At 39.5% G+C, this 13066-nt stretch overlaps 1 protein-coding gene across 2 annotated transcripts in view; it reads left to right on the forward strand.

The window, feature by feature from the left end:
* magixa (MAGI family member, X-linked a) overlaps positions 1-13066 on the forward strand; it is a 68690-nt gene that overhangs the window by 9139 nt on the left and 46485 nt on the right. For both annotated transcript variants that reach the window (XM_052094597.1, XM_052094598.1), the window contains exons 3-4: positions 9006-9122; positions 12290-12409. In XM_052094597.1, coding sequence (XP_051950557.1) covers positions 9006-9122; positions 12290-12409 — 237 coding nt within the window. The remainder of the gene's footprint in view (positions 1-9005; positions 9123-12289; positions 12410-13066) is intronic.

Raw genomic sequence — 13066 nt, forward strand, 5'->3', positions numbered from 1 at the left:
CAAAAATGAAATTCTCTCATCATTTACTCACCCTCATTCCATCTTTGCTGAACATAAACATTTCTTTTTTAATATCTCAGCTCTGTAGGGCTATACAATGAAAGTGAATGGTTGCTAGAACTTTAAATCTACGAAAAGCATTTAAAGGCAGCATAAAAGAGATCCATATGTTTCCAGTAGTTAAATCCATATCTTCAGAAGCATGGGTGAGAAACAGATCAATATTTAAGTCCTTTTTTACTATAAATTCTCCTCCTTGCCCAGTAGGTGACGTTATGCATGAAGCATGTGAATTGCCAAAAACAAAACAAAAAGAAGAATGTTAAAGTAAAATTTAAGATTTATAGTAAAAAAGGACTTAATATTTATGTTTCTTACCAACACTTATCATATAGCTTCTGAAGACATGGATTTAACCATTGGAGTCTTATGGATTACTTTTATGCTGCCTTTATATGCTTTTTGTACCTTCTGGCCACCATTCACTTGCATTTTATGGACCTACAGAGCTGACACAACCTCTCTTTTGCTCCTCCTTGGACTACCTCCAGAATCCTACTTTTTAAACATCACAGTGGTGATAGGGAATATAAGTAACTTTCTAGGTCACATCTTATTCCTACCATTACCAGCCTGGGCCTTTATCAACAAGGCTGTAACAACCCACTTCTTTTTATTGTTCCATTTAATGTAAGGGATGTTTTAACTGCATTTCATTGCAGTCATTGGTTTGTATTAGAGCTTTATACCCACTGACAATATACAGCCCCAAGAAGATCAGAGTCTTGACATCTTTCTCTTCAGTGTCATTTTCCCTCTGGATTGGGTAATCCTTATCTGTGAGTTCAAGGCACTACATGGGGATTTAATTTACTATATTCACATGTAGCACATAGGCTTGCTTACTTCAGTATTTCAAGATGAAGAGTCAAGAATTTTTTGTTTTCTTGATGCCATTAATTAATGCTTAATTAAGTTATTTACACTCTCTCAGATTTGTCAACACAGTGTCTTGAATTAACAATGGAATGCCAAAATATTAGATTTGGTTTGTGAAGTACAGCATCATTTATATAACAAATGAGGGTTCAAAAAGCTTTTATTTATTAATTAAATTCTACAACAAATCTTTGTTATTAGGTTAGAATGGTTGAGGGTGCCCACTTTGGTAGTTACAGTATCTACAGTTATTGAGCTTTCTGCTAGCAACGACAATCATGGGTTTGATTCCAAGGGAATACACAAGCTAACAGTATCTAAAATAAAATGTATAGCTTGAAGTTGCTCACAGTGTCTGCCAGATGCATACATTTACATGTCTTAGTTACTGTCGAAACTCTAGAAGTAGAATTGGCATTCATGAAAACATTCAGGATGACAAAATAGAAATTGCACAATGAAGTAACTACATATTTTATCTTTTTATCTTCTATTATGTCCATCTAAATCCTATAAAAGTAATGTAAAGTTGAATGTATTTAATGTACATTTGGTCATCATTAACTCACCTCATGCTGCTCCAAAAACTCCAACTTCCTTCTGTGGAACACAAAAATATATTTTAGGCAGAATGTTAAAGACTGACAGTCACATTTTCTCTCATTGTAAAAAAGAGAGTCAAAAATTCTTCAAAATCTCTTGTGTTCTGTGAAAAAAAAAAGAAAGTTGTATGGGTCTGGAACAACATGAGGATGAATAAATTATTACAGAATGTTCAATTTTGGTTGAACTATCACTTTAACAACAGCATGTAAAAAATGTAGCTGTGCCATGTCTGCACCTTCCCCCAGTTAAGTGTCAGACGTTAAGTGGAAGTGATATCCCATACTCTATTACTTAACCTCTCTGGAAGTCTCAGCCCCGGATGGCCCGATTGATCGCTGTCAGTGTGGGGGTGGAGCCAGGCATCGGCGAGTAACAGGGCAGGCAATCCCCATCCGCAGTGTACAGTATAAAGATCTTCAATATCCTGCATGAATGAAAGCTTGCTGTAATCAAAGGTCATAACACACTTTAAAAAAATTAATACATCTAAAGGAAATGATTCATCCTACCTTTACCATAAGGACTTTAGGGGTTTTTATCATGCGTTGAGATTGTGTGTGGAAAGAATGACAATCAGATTATATTAAGTGCAAAAATCAATGGCCCTGGTTAGTTGCTCCGCAGTGTTTGTTTGTAACACAGGCACACTGACCTTAGAGACGTGTGCAGTCACAGTGCAGTCTTAATGTGTTTGAAGCTGAGATTGTGTGTGGGAGGCCGGAGGTGTTACTGTGGTAACCTGGAGTGTGTGGTATTAGGGTGAGAGACACTGCAGTGGTTTTACCTTGTGAGGTGTTACATTTAGTTTGTTTATTTTCAGAACTGCATCTTTGACACTGTCACATTTTCACTTCACTTTTCTGCTGTATTGCCATGGTGACATCAGTGTTCTATTTGTAAATTTAGCAACAGTGCTGTTATAAAAAGATTTTTAATATTGCTTCATTGCGTCCTTATTCATCCAAGATGTTAGATTAGTGTCTACTCTTCCTGATATTTACAAGTGTGCTTTGGGCATTTATGGGTTTTACTTCATCTTCAGGCACTATCAGCCCTGTGAATTTCTAGAAAGTAAAATCTTATTAAAAAGGTTTTCACACTCACCAGTTTGTTTAATTTGTATAACAATGGCCTTAAGCGTATGTACATGTGTCGCAGGGGATTTATGTCATTTTGACATTTTTTGGAAAGTCATGGAAATTCCCACCATAATGTAATTTCCATCACATCACAAGTTCTGTATTGTGATCAAAACAATTCTGTGGTCGAAATGACGGTGATGGAAATTAAATTGCTAAACATTCTGTTGCCAAGGCTAATATAGACTATACCATTTTATATATCCTTAATACACACAATTAAATAATATTTTCACACTTTTTGCATAATTTGGCAAAATTACAGCTTGATTGGAAATGACACCCAATAAAAATATCCTGCTCACAAGCAGGAGTGGGTGAAAATATAGATTTTCCGATGCACCCTGATCTTCATTTAAACAATCTCGATATCGATTCTTAAAGGTGGTAGAAGTGATTTTTTCAAGGAAAGGTATGCAAAAAATGTTCTTACTCACTGAAAGATATTAATTAAGTGGCATGAGATATCTCACCTGTGTCTGAGACAGCACTAGACTTATAAACAGCAAACAAAAATGTGTCAGAGGTCCACGGTCTCTGACGCTTTTGACCTGTCAATCATTTTGCATATTCTGATAGTATTGTAGTTGCAGTGAATTATTGAGGCTTACTGCCATTTTTAAGCCATGTTGTTCATAACAGTTGTCTGTTGAGGGTGCTATTTTGCTGCTTGTCACAGCATAGTGCGGTGACCTGAATGGACTCAGGATTGAGAACGCACCAGTGCCCACACACCCAAATACACATGCACGCACGCACAGAGACACCAACGTTTACACGGTCTGACTTCTGGCACTGACAACATGTCAACACAGATCTGTGTAGTGTTTAAGTGTCTCTGCATTTGTATGTTCATATTTTGGGTTGTGTTAAATACATGTAAACCCAGATCTGTGTACCGTGTAAGTGTCTCTGCGTTCTGTCCTGTTCACATATCTCTCTGTAAAGGTATACAATTTTGATTGACTGATGAGTTTCTAGAGTTGCTGTTTTTGACCTAATATTGACCTTAAAACATGCCAGTCTATTGCATACAATCTGGTACCAAATTAGCAATTTAGCATGATTACTCAAGGATAAGGTGTTGGAGTGATGGTTGCTGGAAATGGGGCCTGTCTAGATTTCATCCAAAATTACATTTTTCAAATAGTGATGGTGCTGTTTTTTACATCAGTAATGTCCTGACAATACTTTTTGATCAATTGAATGCCGCTTTGGTGAATTAAAGTACCAATTTCCTTCTGAAACAGCAAAATCTGTACATTATTAAAAACTTTAGGCTGCCAGTGTGTGTGTGTGTGTGTGTGTGTGTGCTCAAAAAACACATGGAGAAGAAAAGGCGCAAATTAACTGCAAAAGACTTGAGAAGAATTAAACTTGAAGCTACCATGAACCCATTATCCTCCAGTGCTACCATATTCCAGAACTGCAACCTACCTCGAGTGTCTAGAAGTACAAGGTGCCAAGTGCTCAGAGATATGGCCATGGTCAAGAAGGTTGAAACACGATCACCACTGAATATTTTCACAAGTTGAAGCATTAAGATCCATGAAGACAGGTTTTTCAAAGGTTTTATGGACAGATGAAATGAGTGACTCTTGATGGACCAAATGGATGGGCCCGAGGCTGGATCACTAATGGACACAGGGCACCACTTCGAGTCAGGTGCCAGCAAGGTGGAGGAGGGGTACTGGTATGGGCTGCTATTATTAAGGATGAGGTAGTTGGACCTTTTCGAGTTGAAGATGGACTAAAACTCAACTCTCAAATCTACTGCCAGTTTCTGGAAAGTACATTCTTCAAGCAATGGTACAGGAAGAAGTCCCCAGCATTCAAGAAGGCCACATCACATGTGTGGTGCTACAGAGTGGGGGAGGGGATATTTTGTATTAATGATAAAGAGGGTAAAAGCTACAAGGGTTAAGAGCCAAAGTCTCCCAGCACTTTCAGGAGACACGGGCTCAACCCAAGTATCCCAGTAATCAATATAGACAACCCCCGCTAAACACCGATTACGCCACCTTGGGAGTTTCACCCAAGGAATTAACAACCCAATAAGGCACACAGTTCCATTCCCACAGAGAGAGAGCAGAGACGTGAATATACAAAAATACTTTATTTTAAGATCTAATAATATCTAAAAACATACCAACCCCACACAAGTCATGGGCATAGAACCCAAAGAAATAACACACATTTAAATACAATTCACATAGAAGCACACAGTCGATGGCAGGGAGAGAAATACCAACCTGTTCAATTTCCACTTCCCTATAAATTCCACACGTACACTCGTGCACTCACTTCACCACGTACATATGCAGATAACACGCAAAAATAGAGTCACAACACTCAGTGAACTAGGGTACCCATTATCCCAGAGCAGTTAGTGCACTCTCCCGCCGCAGCTCCGGCCCCTAATAGAATTACAAAAACACATCAACTAAACCAAAAACAAGAAAAAAACAAGAAAACAAAAATAAAATAAATCACTTTTAACTACAACATATAATCTACACAAAATACAATCACTTTTATGTAAATCACTCACTTTACATACACAACAAATTTACTCACAATGGGATCGTTCCATACACGCACACACAGGCGACTTAATTCCTGCTATGAACATGTGGGCCCTTCTCAAACGTGAGATTTACAGTGAGGGAAGACAATTCACCTTTTTGAACAGCATTTGGGAGGCTATGGTTGCTACTTCTCTGCCGGAAAACCCCCCACGGACCTTCCATCCCCAGCACGCTCGTATGCCCCGGTCGAGTCTTGATATGAGACCGTGGGCCCGTCTCAGGGCAGATGAGTAATGGATCGCAGCATTGCAGGCTCATCATGTCTTACGTGGAAGACTCAGCTGGACTCCCACCCTCGGGTGCGGTAGCCCAGTCACAGGCTGAAGCGGAACTGGCGGCCATGCTTGCCCGGGCAGCCGCGAGTGTCGGGTTGGAGTGGAACCCTCCCCTCCCCCGAACCCTCGCGTATTGACGATTGGTTCCTGGGGCCAGAGCGCCGCTCACTCCCATTCCTTTCTTCCCAGGGGGACTTGCCGATTCCTCAGGTGGATCAGGCGGTCGTGGTGCACTTGTGCCCGCAAAGCACTGAGACCTGGCAGAGTCGTCCAAGGCTCCCGTCCAGGGCCTGTAGGCTTACATCATCAATGGCGGTTAAGGCCTACAGCACTGCTGGACGTGCCGCCTCCACCCTGCATGCCATGGCTTGCACCAAGCCAAGGCACTTAAAGAAATCTACAAGGGTAGTCCTGACCCAGGATTGATGTAGGAGCTGCATTCGGTGACCGATCTCACACGCCGGGCGACAAAGGTCATGGCGGGGTCTCTTGGGCAGGCAATGTTCACCCTGGTGGTCCAGGAATGCCACCTTTGGCTCAACCTGGTCAAGTTGAGAGAGGCTAACAAGGTTCGATTCCTTGACGCCGCCATCTCCCAGGTTGGCCTATTTGGCGACACCGTCGGAGACTTCGCCTGGCAGTTTTCGACGGTGATGAAGCAGAAGGAGGCTATTCAACACATCCTGCCCCGGCGTGGCTCAAGACCCTGCACCCCGTCTGCTCATCCCCCTGCGGAGGTAACACCGGCTCCACCACAGCCCGCCCCAGTGGGGCCGTTAGGTGCTCCACGTATGTTGGTTATCCCATTGGTAACCCAGTGTGATGTATTTTCCGCAAAAGGGTTTCCTCATTGGTAAACCGCATCTTCCTTGGCATCAAGGTCACAGTGTTTGTAGTAACTTCTCCCCCTTTGGGTAGGATCTACCACGAGACCCTTCCTAATGATGTGCTTCCGACCGGACTCGGGAAGACCATGTGATGTATTCCCACTCTAAAGCTCCCCCTCTCCGGGCGGGGTGTGGTCTCCGTGGTGTTCTCCTTTTTGGAGGGGCACCCCCCGAATGGACCTTATATAGCTCCCAGCTGAACGATTCAGAGAGAGAAGAGGCCGCGGTTGGGTCAGCCGGTTCTTAGTTTTTGGGCATTCGAATTGTCCCAGAGGTACAGGGGACCGTTTGACACCTACGAGTGCGTTGGGGGAGCTTACATGATGGCCTGGTGCGCTGGCCATGAGGCACACAGTGCTCTGCCCATCTTGCACCGCCAGTCCAGGTAACACAGATCAGTCGTTGTTGTGTTTTCTATAGGGACCCCTAGTGTCACTTCATCAACACAATGTCGAGTGAGTGACAGAAGGGGAACGTCTCGGTTACTGTCGTAACCTCCGTTCCCTGATGGAGGGATTGAGACGTTGTGTCCCTTCTGCCACAACACCAAACTACCTGCTAAATCGGCTGGGACCTTGTCTTGGCTCCTCAGTGCGAAACCTGAACGAGTGTATGCATTCCAGCTCCTTATATACCCGTATGTCCGGGGAGTGGCATGCAAATTCCACTCTCCAATTTACATTGGCCTTTTCTCAAAGATCAGAGATATCTGGGGCTCCCAGGAGCAACCCCTAGTGTCACTTCATCGACACGTCTCGTTCCCTCCATCAGGAAATGGAGGTTGCAGTAGTAACCGAGACGACTGCATGGATGGAAGGCTCATGGCAGTTATTGAAAAGAAGGGTGGCTATATTTGTCACTGAATATTTTTGAAAGGTCAAAAATTGTATTTTATTGTCATTTTGTGTACTTATCTGTTGCACCTATTTTAAAAATTGAGAATAAACAATTGAGTTGGGAGAAATTATTGTTGTAATTTAGTTGCCTAATAATTGTGCACACTAATAGTTAAACATTCAGGTTTGAGGTTCAATAACATTTTGGATTGACTGGATTGTTTGTTCAACAATAAAATTAATCCTGAGGAATATAATTTGCCTAATAATTGGGTAAGCAGTATATATATATGACTATTGTAAATTTATGTATAGTTTTTCTAGAAGTATTTAATTTTTTCTGGTTAACACTGAATATTTTTGCAAATTTTTCTGGACTACTTCGCTTTTGCACTAATAAATCACACAGTCGATTCTACTCATCGTTTTCGTCACTTATTTGCCTCCACCTGTTGGTGCAACCTAACACTGCAGTTTTTGATGTTGGTCTCAATAAAGCTAATTTGTTAACTTTGGAGTGCAGGGTTTTGGAAAGAGGAGCATGGCTAATTCAGTGCCTCAGTTTTGTGGAAGCTGAAATAGCTTACAGCATCTTTAAATCCCAAGATCTATCTTTTACTCTATGCGCAACCCTCCACTACAATGAGAGAAAATACTTGCATTTGCAACTAAATTTCATGCGATTTTTCAGACTTTAATGTATATATTTGGCAACTGGCTGGTAAATGTTTATGTTTCACTCACCAGTAATTGTGTAGTATAGTGGTGGAGTATTTAGCAGTGATATCCTTTCACTGTGTGTTGAGAATAAAAGTTGTTCCGTGTAATGTGAGTTCAAAGATGGGATCCATGCAACACATTTGTCACTGAGTCTCTTTTAATACCCTTTCTGTTCTCTGAAGTCAGTTGTTGAACAAAAACAAAAACAAAATAAGCATTTAGTTCTAATCATGCATGGCACAGATGAGAAAAAGCCATTCAAGTCTCTCTTGTTAATATGTGCTCATTTATAGATGCTCTTTAAAGAAATGCTTTTTTTGTTAAATAGACAGTACCGCTTTTAGCACGTGTTCAACAAATGAATGTAAATATTGTAAATAGTACAATGTATTCAATTAAACTATAAACATGTTACAAAAAATAATATATGAAGTATAACATCTGATGTATTGAAAATGTGACCAAAAGGTTGAATCTGGAAATCTATTTCAATACCCAGCCCCACACACAAGTGATATTTACCTTGATTTATCTTTGTTTTCTTCAAACATCACAAATCAAGAAATTCTTGTCTGAAGTTGAAGAAACACCCATATTAGAGTCTGCAAAATGATTTATGACATGGCTCTCTAGTATACGTGATTCTGATTGGTCAATGGCGGCATTCTGCGGTCAGATATTTTTGTATAATATACACTAAACTGTTCATATGTTATTCCTGGCAATCAGTCTCCTTCACTGTTAGTTTCACTGTTAGTTCACTCTTTCTTCTCACATAATAAAATAATTTGTCCATTTATTTATTTGGTAAACAGCCATGTAATAATTGTGATTATGTTCAGTCAACCAGTGTTTATCTCAAAATAAATCCTTTCAGGGTGATCCAAGACCCCTCCCTTTCGTGTGAGGGTCCTAATCACCCTGTCTGGGTTTACTCTGCAATAATGACTGGCTGACTATACATTATCCCTAAATTGGTTGTCATAAGAAACAGACTTCTCTTTGTAATCTGTAGGTTCAACACTCTGTAAGGATTTGAGACTGTACCTGAGCAAGTGTTTTACACCAGGATCCATGGACAGCCAACTCCAACAGGTCATACGAGAGAACCTCTATCTGCGTGCCGTGCCCTGTGAGTTAACAACACACACAAACTAACAAATATTATCCAGTAATATAACTGCATTCAATACAAACAGATACATACATGGTGACACAATCAGACACACAAAAATGCATGTAAAAATAGAGATACCAAAATACTCTAGTAAGCAAAAACATGCATGACATCATCTCATGCTTTAATGCTTTCCAAGTCTGTAAACAAATACGGTTTATATTCATGACAAACCTCATGTGGAGTCAAAGGTTTAGTCACTTTTTAGGCAATGTAATGCACTTTAACCATTCCCATGGCAACTGCCATCATATGTCACAGCAGTGCACCGCATTGTAAGTGGCACCGCTCCATTTTTTGCCTTAGCAACAAAACTGCAACTATTTTCAGAAACGATTGCATGCATGTATAAATGTATAGCTCCAGCTGGCTCCTTTAAAACATCAGCATCTGTTCACCATTACAGCTACGTTTCCTGCTCTTGAATCCAAAAGCTGCACATTTATCTTTGTCTGCAGCATGAGGTACCCTGCTGTGCTTTTCAGCACTCCTGTGCATGTGAAGACATGCGCGCGTGCATACACACACACACACACACACACACGCACGCACGCACGCACGCACAAACAAACACGTAAGCACCCAATCACACATTCACACATTCTTAAAAATGTACACACAAGCACTCTCATTCCCGTATATATGCAGCATGCACACCCATTCACATAATGATGTCTTTATATTATGTAGCCTGTCTATTTAAACATACTAGCTTTCTCAAATAAGACATTTATTCAAAACATTTCATATTGTGACACCAAAAGGCAGTGAATCTTAAATGTCACATCTCTAAAAAATGATTGCAGGCTATTAGAAGATTGTAAATTGTAGGCAAAAAAGCTCTTCTTTTCACCTTTCTTGAAACAAATGGCAAAGGTTTGATAAAGCTCTTTTATTCCAGGTGCAAAACATCATGCCTCTGTAAATGGCTAGCATGTGCAGTTGCAATGGGGCATTAGAAATCCACATAAAATCCACTATCTTAAAACACATTTCAGGACTTTTTAAGCATGATTCACAATTCTCATCTGTGCATGCTATTCTAAAGAAAAAATATGTCTTTTTAATCCTACTTTCATTATAATTTATTAACGTGCTCCACCTCTGACATCACCCATTCAACCTATTTTTCAACCACCTGGCTCCATTCAGGTATGTAACATCCACTTTTCCTGATCCAATCAATTCCAAATGGAAAAAAAGTCCCATCCTACAATTTTCTTTCTTGTTTAATATCCTGTTTCTCTCTGGAATATGACAGATTATGGAAGTTAGTGTGTTTCAACACTGAATTAAATTGAGTTTAATGATTGTATCATTTTATTAACACCTTCACTGATATAAACTGTGCTGCTTGTTTTACATAAATACTAGACATGCTTTAAGTCCACAATGTCTAAATCTTTAAAGGAATAGTTCAACCAAAAATGAACATTCTCTCATTGTTTACGCACATCTATGCTATCCCAGATGTGTATGACTTTCTTCTGCTGAACACAAACAAAGATTTTTATAAGAATATTTCAGATCTGTAGTTTTTTTCAATGCAAGTGAATGGTGACCAGAACTTTGAAGGACCAAAAAACAGATAAAAGCAGTATAAAAGTAATTCATAAGATACCAGTGGTAAAATCCATGTATTTAAAAGTGATATAATAAATGTGGGTGAGAAACAGAATAATATATAAGTGTTTTTTTACTATAAATCTCCACTTTCACATTCACATCTGAAAGTCACATGTGGCTCCTGTCTAGTTTCACTTTCACATATGTTAGTTATTCATTAGAGAGTAGCCCAATTAATTTCCACCCAGAGAGGATGTGAGGGGTTCATGTGCATTGCACAAAACATTGTGTAAAAATTTGTAATATTTTAAGGAGATGCTTTTTAGATGTGCTGCCATTAAGGTTAATGCAGTACAGGCTCTGCGATATCATAGAGCGCATAATGCCTAGGGACAATGCAGTGTTTTGTTAATAATTAAATTATTTATTGTATATGGTGGCTGAAGGCTTTTAAATCCTTACAATCCTGCTATATATTGAATAATTGTGTAGCCTATAGTGTTTGTGCATTAAACGCACCTTATAAAGCCACATAAAACCTCTACTCTGGAGTCTTGAGAACTTTTGCTTCAAAGCTGTTTGTTATGTGAGCAAGGTTGTTTCATTTAAGCATGCATGTTACTCACTGACCGTATACGAATATCTGTGCTGAAACGCTGGAGTGTTTCGTTTAGCATAATTCAGGATGCACGTCGGCATTGGTAATCTTCCACAAGAAAATCAACTTTGTTCTAACTTTCATTTGAGAAGAAAGCTGAGAGAGAGCTGTGTAATCTCATCACTGTGTGTGAAATCTTAATCCTAATCAGGTTTCACCTCACACTGTTGAAATCATATACAAAGAGACATGTAAACACATAAATATTATTATACTTTTTATATGTAGTACGAATGTAAAAGCAGTTCAATAACTGTTTTCTACTCATAGACACCATATCTTAATTTGACTGTCATATCAGACATTTCTCTCTGCCTCTTTTCTACATCAAGGCCAATCAACTCTCTACGAGTCCTGTGTACATGTGTGACAGCTGTGCTTGTGTTTTCTCTGTGGTCTGCTGTTTCAAACGGGATACACATCAAAGTGACAGGCCTCTTGGTGATGTCATCCGAATGTTGTTTTTTTTTTTTATTCGATTTTTAGCAAAGGGAAGATGCAACTTTATGAAAAAATAATGGTGGATCTCTCTAACTGCCCCACATAACGTCTGTAGCACTACTGGCCTTTATTTTTAGTTTCTGTGTTTGCAGATTTAGAGGGCTTGTTGTGAATCTGCAACTTTCACAAAAACATGAAGAGGGATCATAATTGAGTTCCTCCAATTTGTGTTTTGTTGGTGTAATGCACAGAATATTCCCCATACTGTATGTGTAACCACATAAAGTTGTGAAGAAAAAACAACTTTAGGCAGATAAACTTATGTTGCTGTTCTTAATAAAGTTACCGACCAACTGGAGTTTGGAGCCAAACACAAATTTAACTCGCATTTGCTTGACGAGTGTTCAGTTTTGACACTGTTATATATAAATGCTCATATCCCTGCTCTCTGATTCAGGTACAACCAGGCAACCACGGGACGGAGAGATCTCAGGGGTGGATTATAACTTTGTATCCATTGAGGAATTCTTCTCCCTGGAGGAGTCTGGAGCCCTTCTGGAAAGTGGGAAGTTCAAAGGTCAGCATCAGTCTCTCATTTATCTTCTTTATATTCAGTGCACTTAAAGGGATAGATCTCTCAAACATTTTAATTCTGTCATCATTTCCACACCCTCATGCTGTTCCAAAGCCTATGTCTTTCTTCCCTTCAACATCAAAGATGTTAGGGAGAATGTTAGCCTCAGTCACCATTCACTTTCATTGTATATTAAAAAGATGTAATGAAAGTAAATGGTAATTGAGGCAAGATTGAATCAAAATTGACACTTTTTACTTTCTTAACCCTTTCGTCTCTGAGTTCTTCCTGTGCTTATGGATCCCCCAGCGTGAGTTCTTTAATGCGCACTGTAATAAAAAAAAAGTCACATTACACTTCACAGCAGATGGACTGGAGGACAGATTATATATTATTATATATTAATATATTAATATTATATTATTATATAATATTATATATAATGGGATTTTTAGATGTTTATAAAGATTATGACAGATAAGATGTGAACGCGATTGTCGGCTATGCGCACCATTGTTTAAACTGCAATGCGGCATGGGATTCTGAGTTCATCAAGCATAGATGATTATAAAATCCTAGCCCTTCCACTTGTTGCACCGGAAGTGGTGAGAATGAGAGAAGGCTCAAGTGGTCTAACTAGTTTATACATTCCTTGTTTGA

The sequence above is a fragment of the Xyrauchen texanus genome, chromosome 27 (genome assembly GCF_025860055.1).
Source record: "Xyrauchen texanus isolate HMW12.3.18 chromosome 27, RBS_HiC_50CHRs, whole genome shotgun sequence".
Lineage (NCBI taxonomy): Eukaryota > Metazoa > Chordata > Actinopteri > Cypriniformes > Catostomidae > Xyrauchen > Xyrauchen texanus.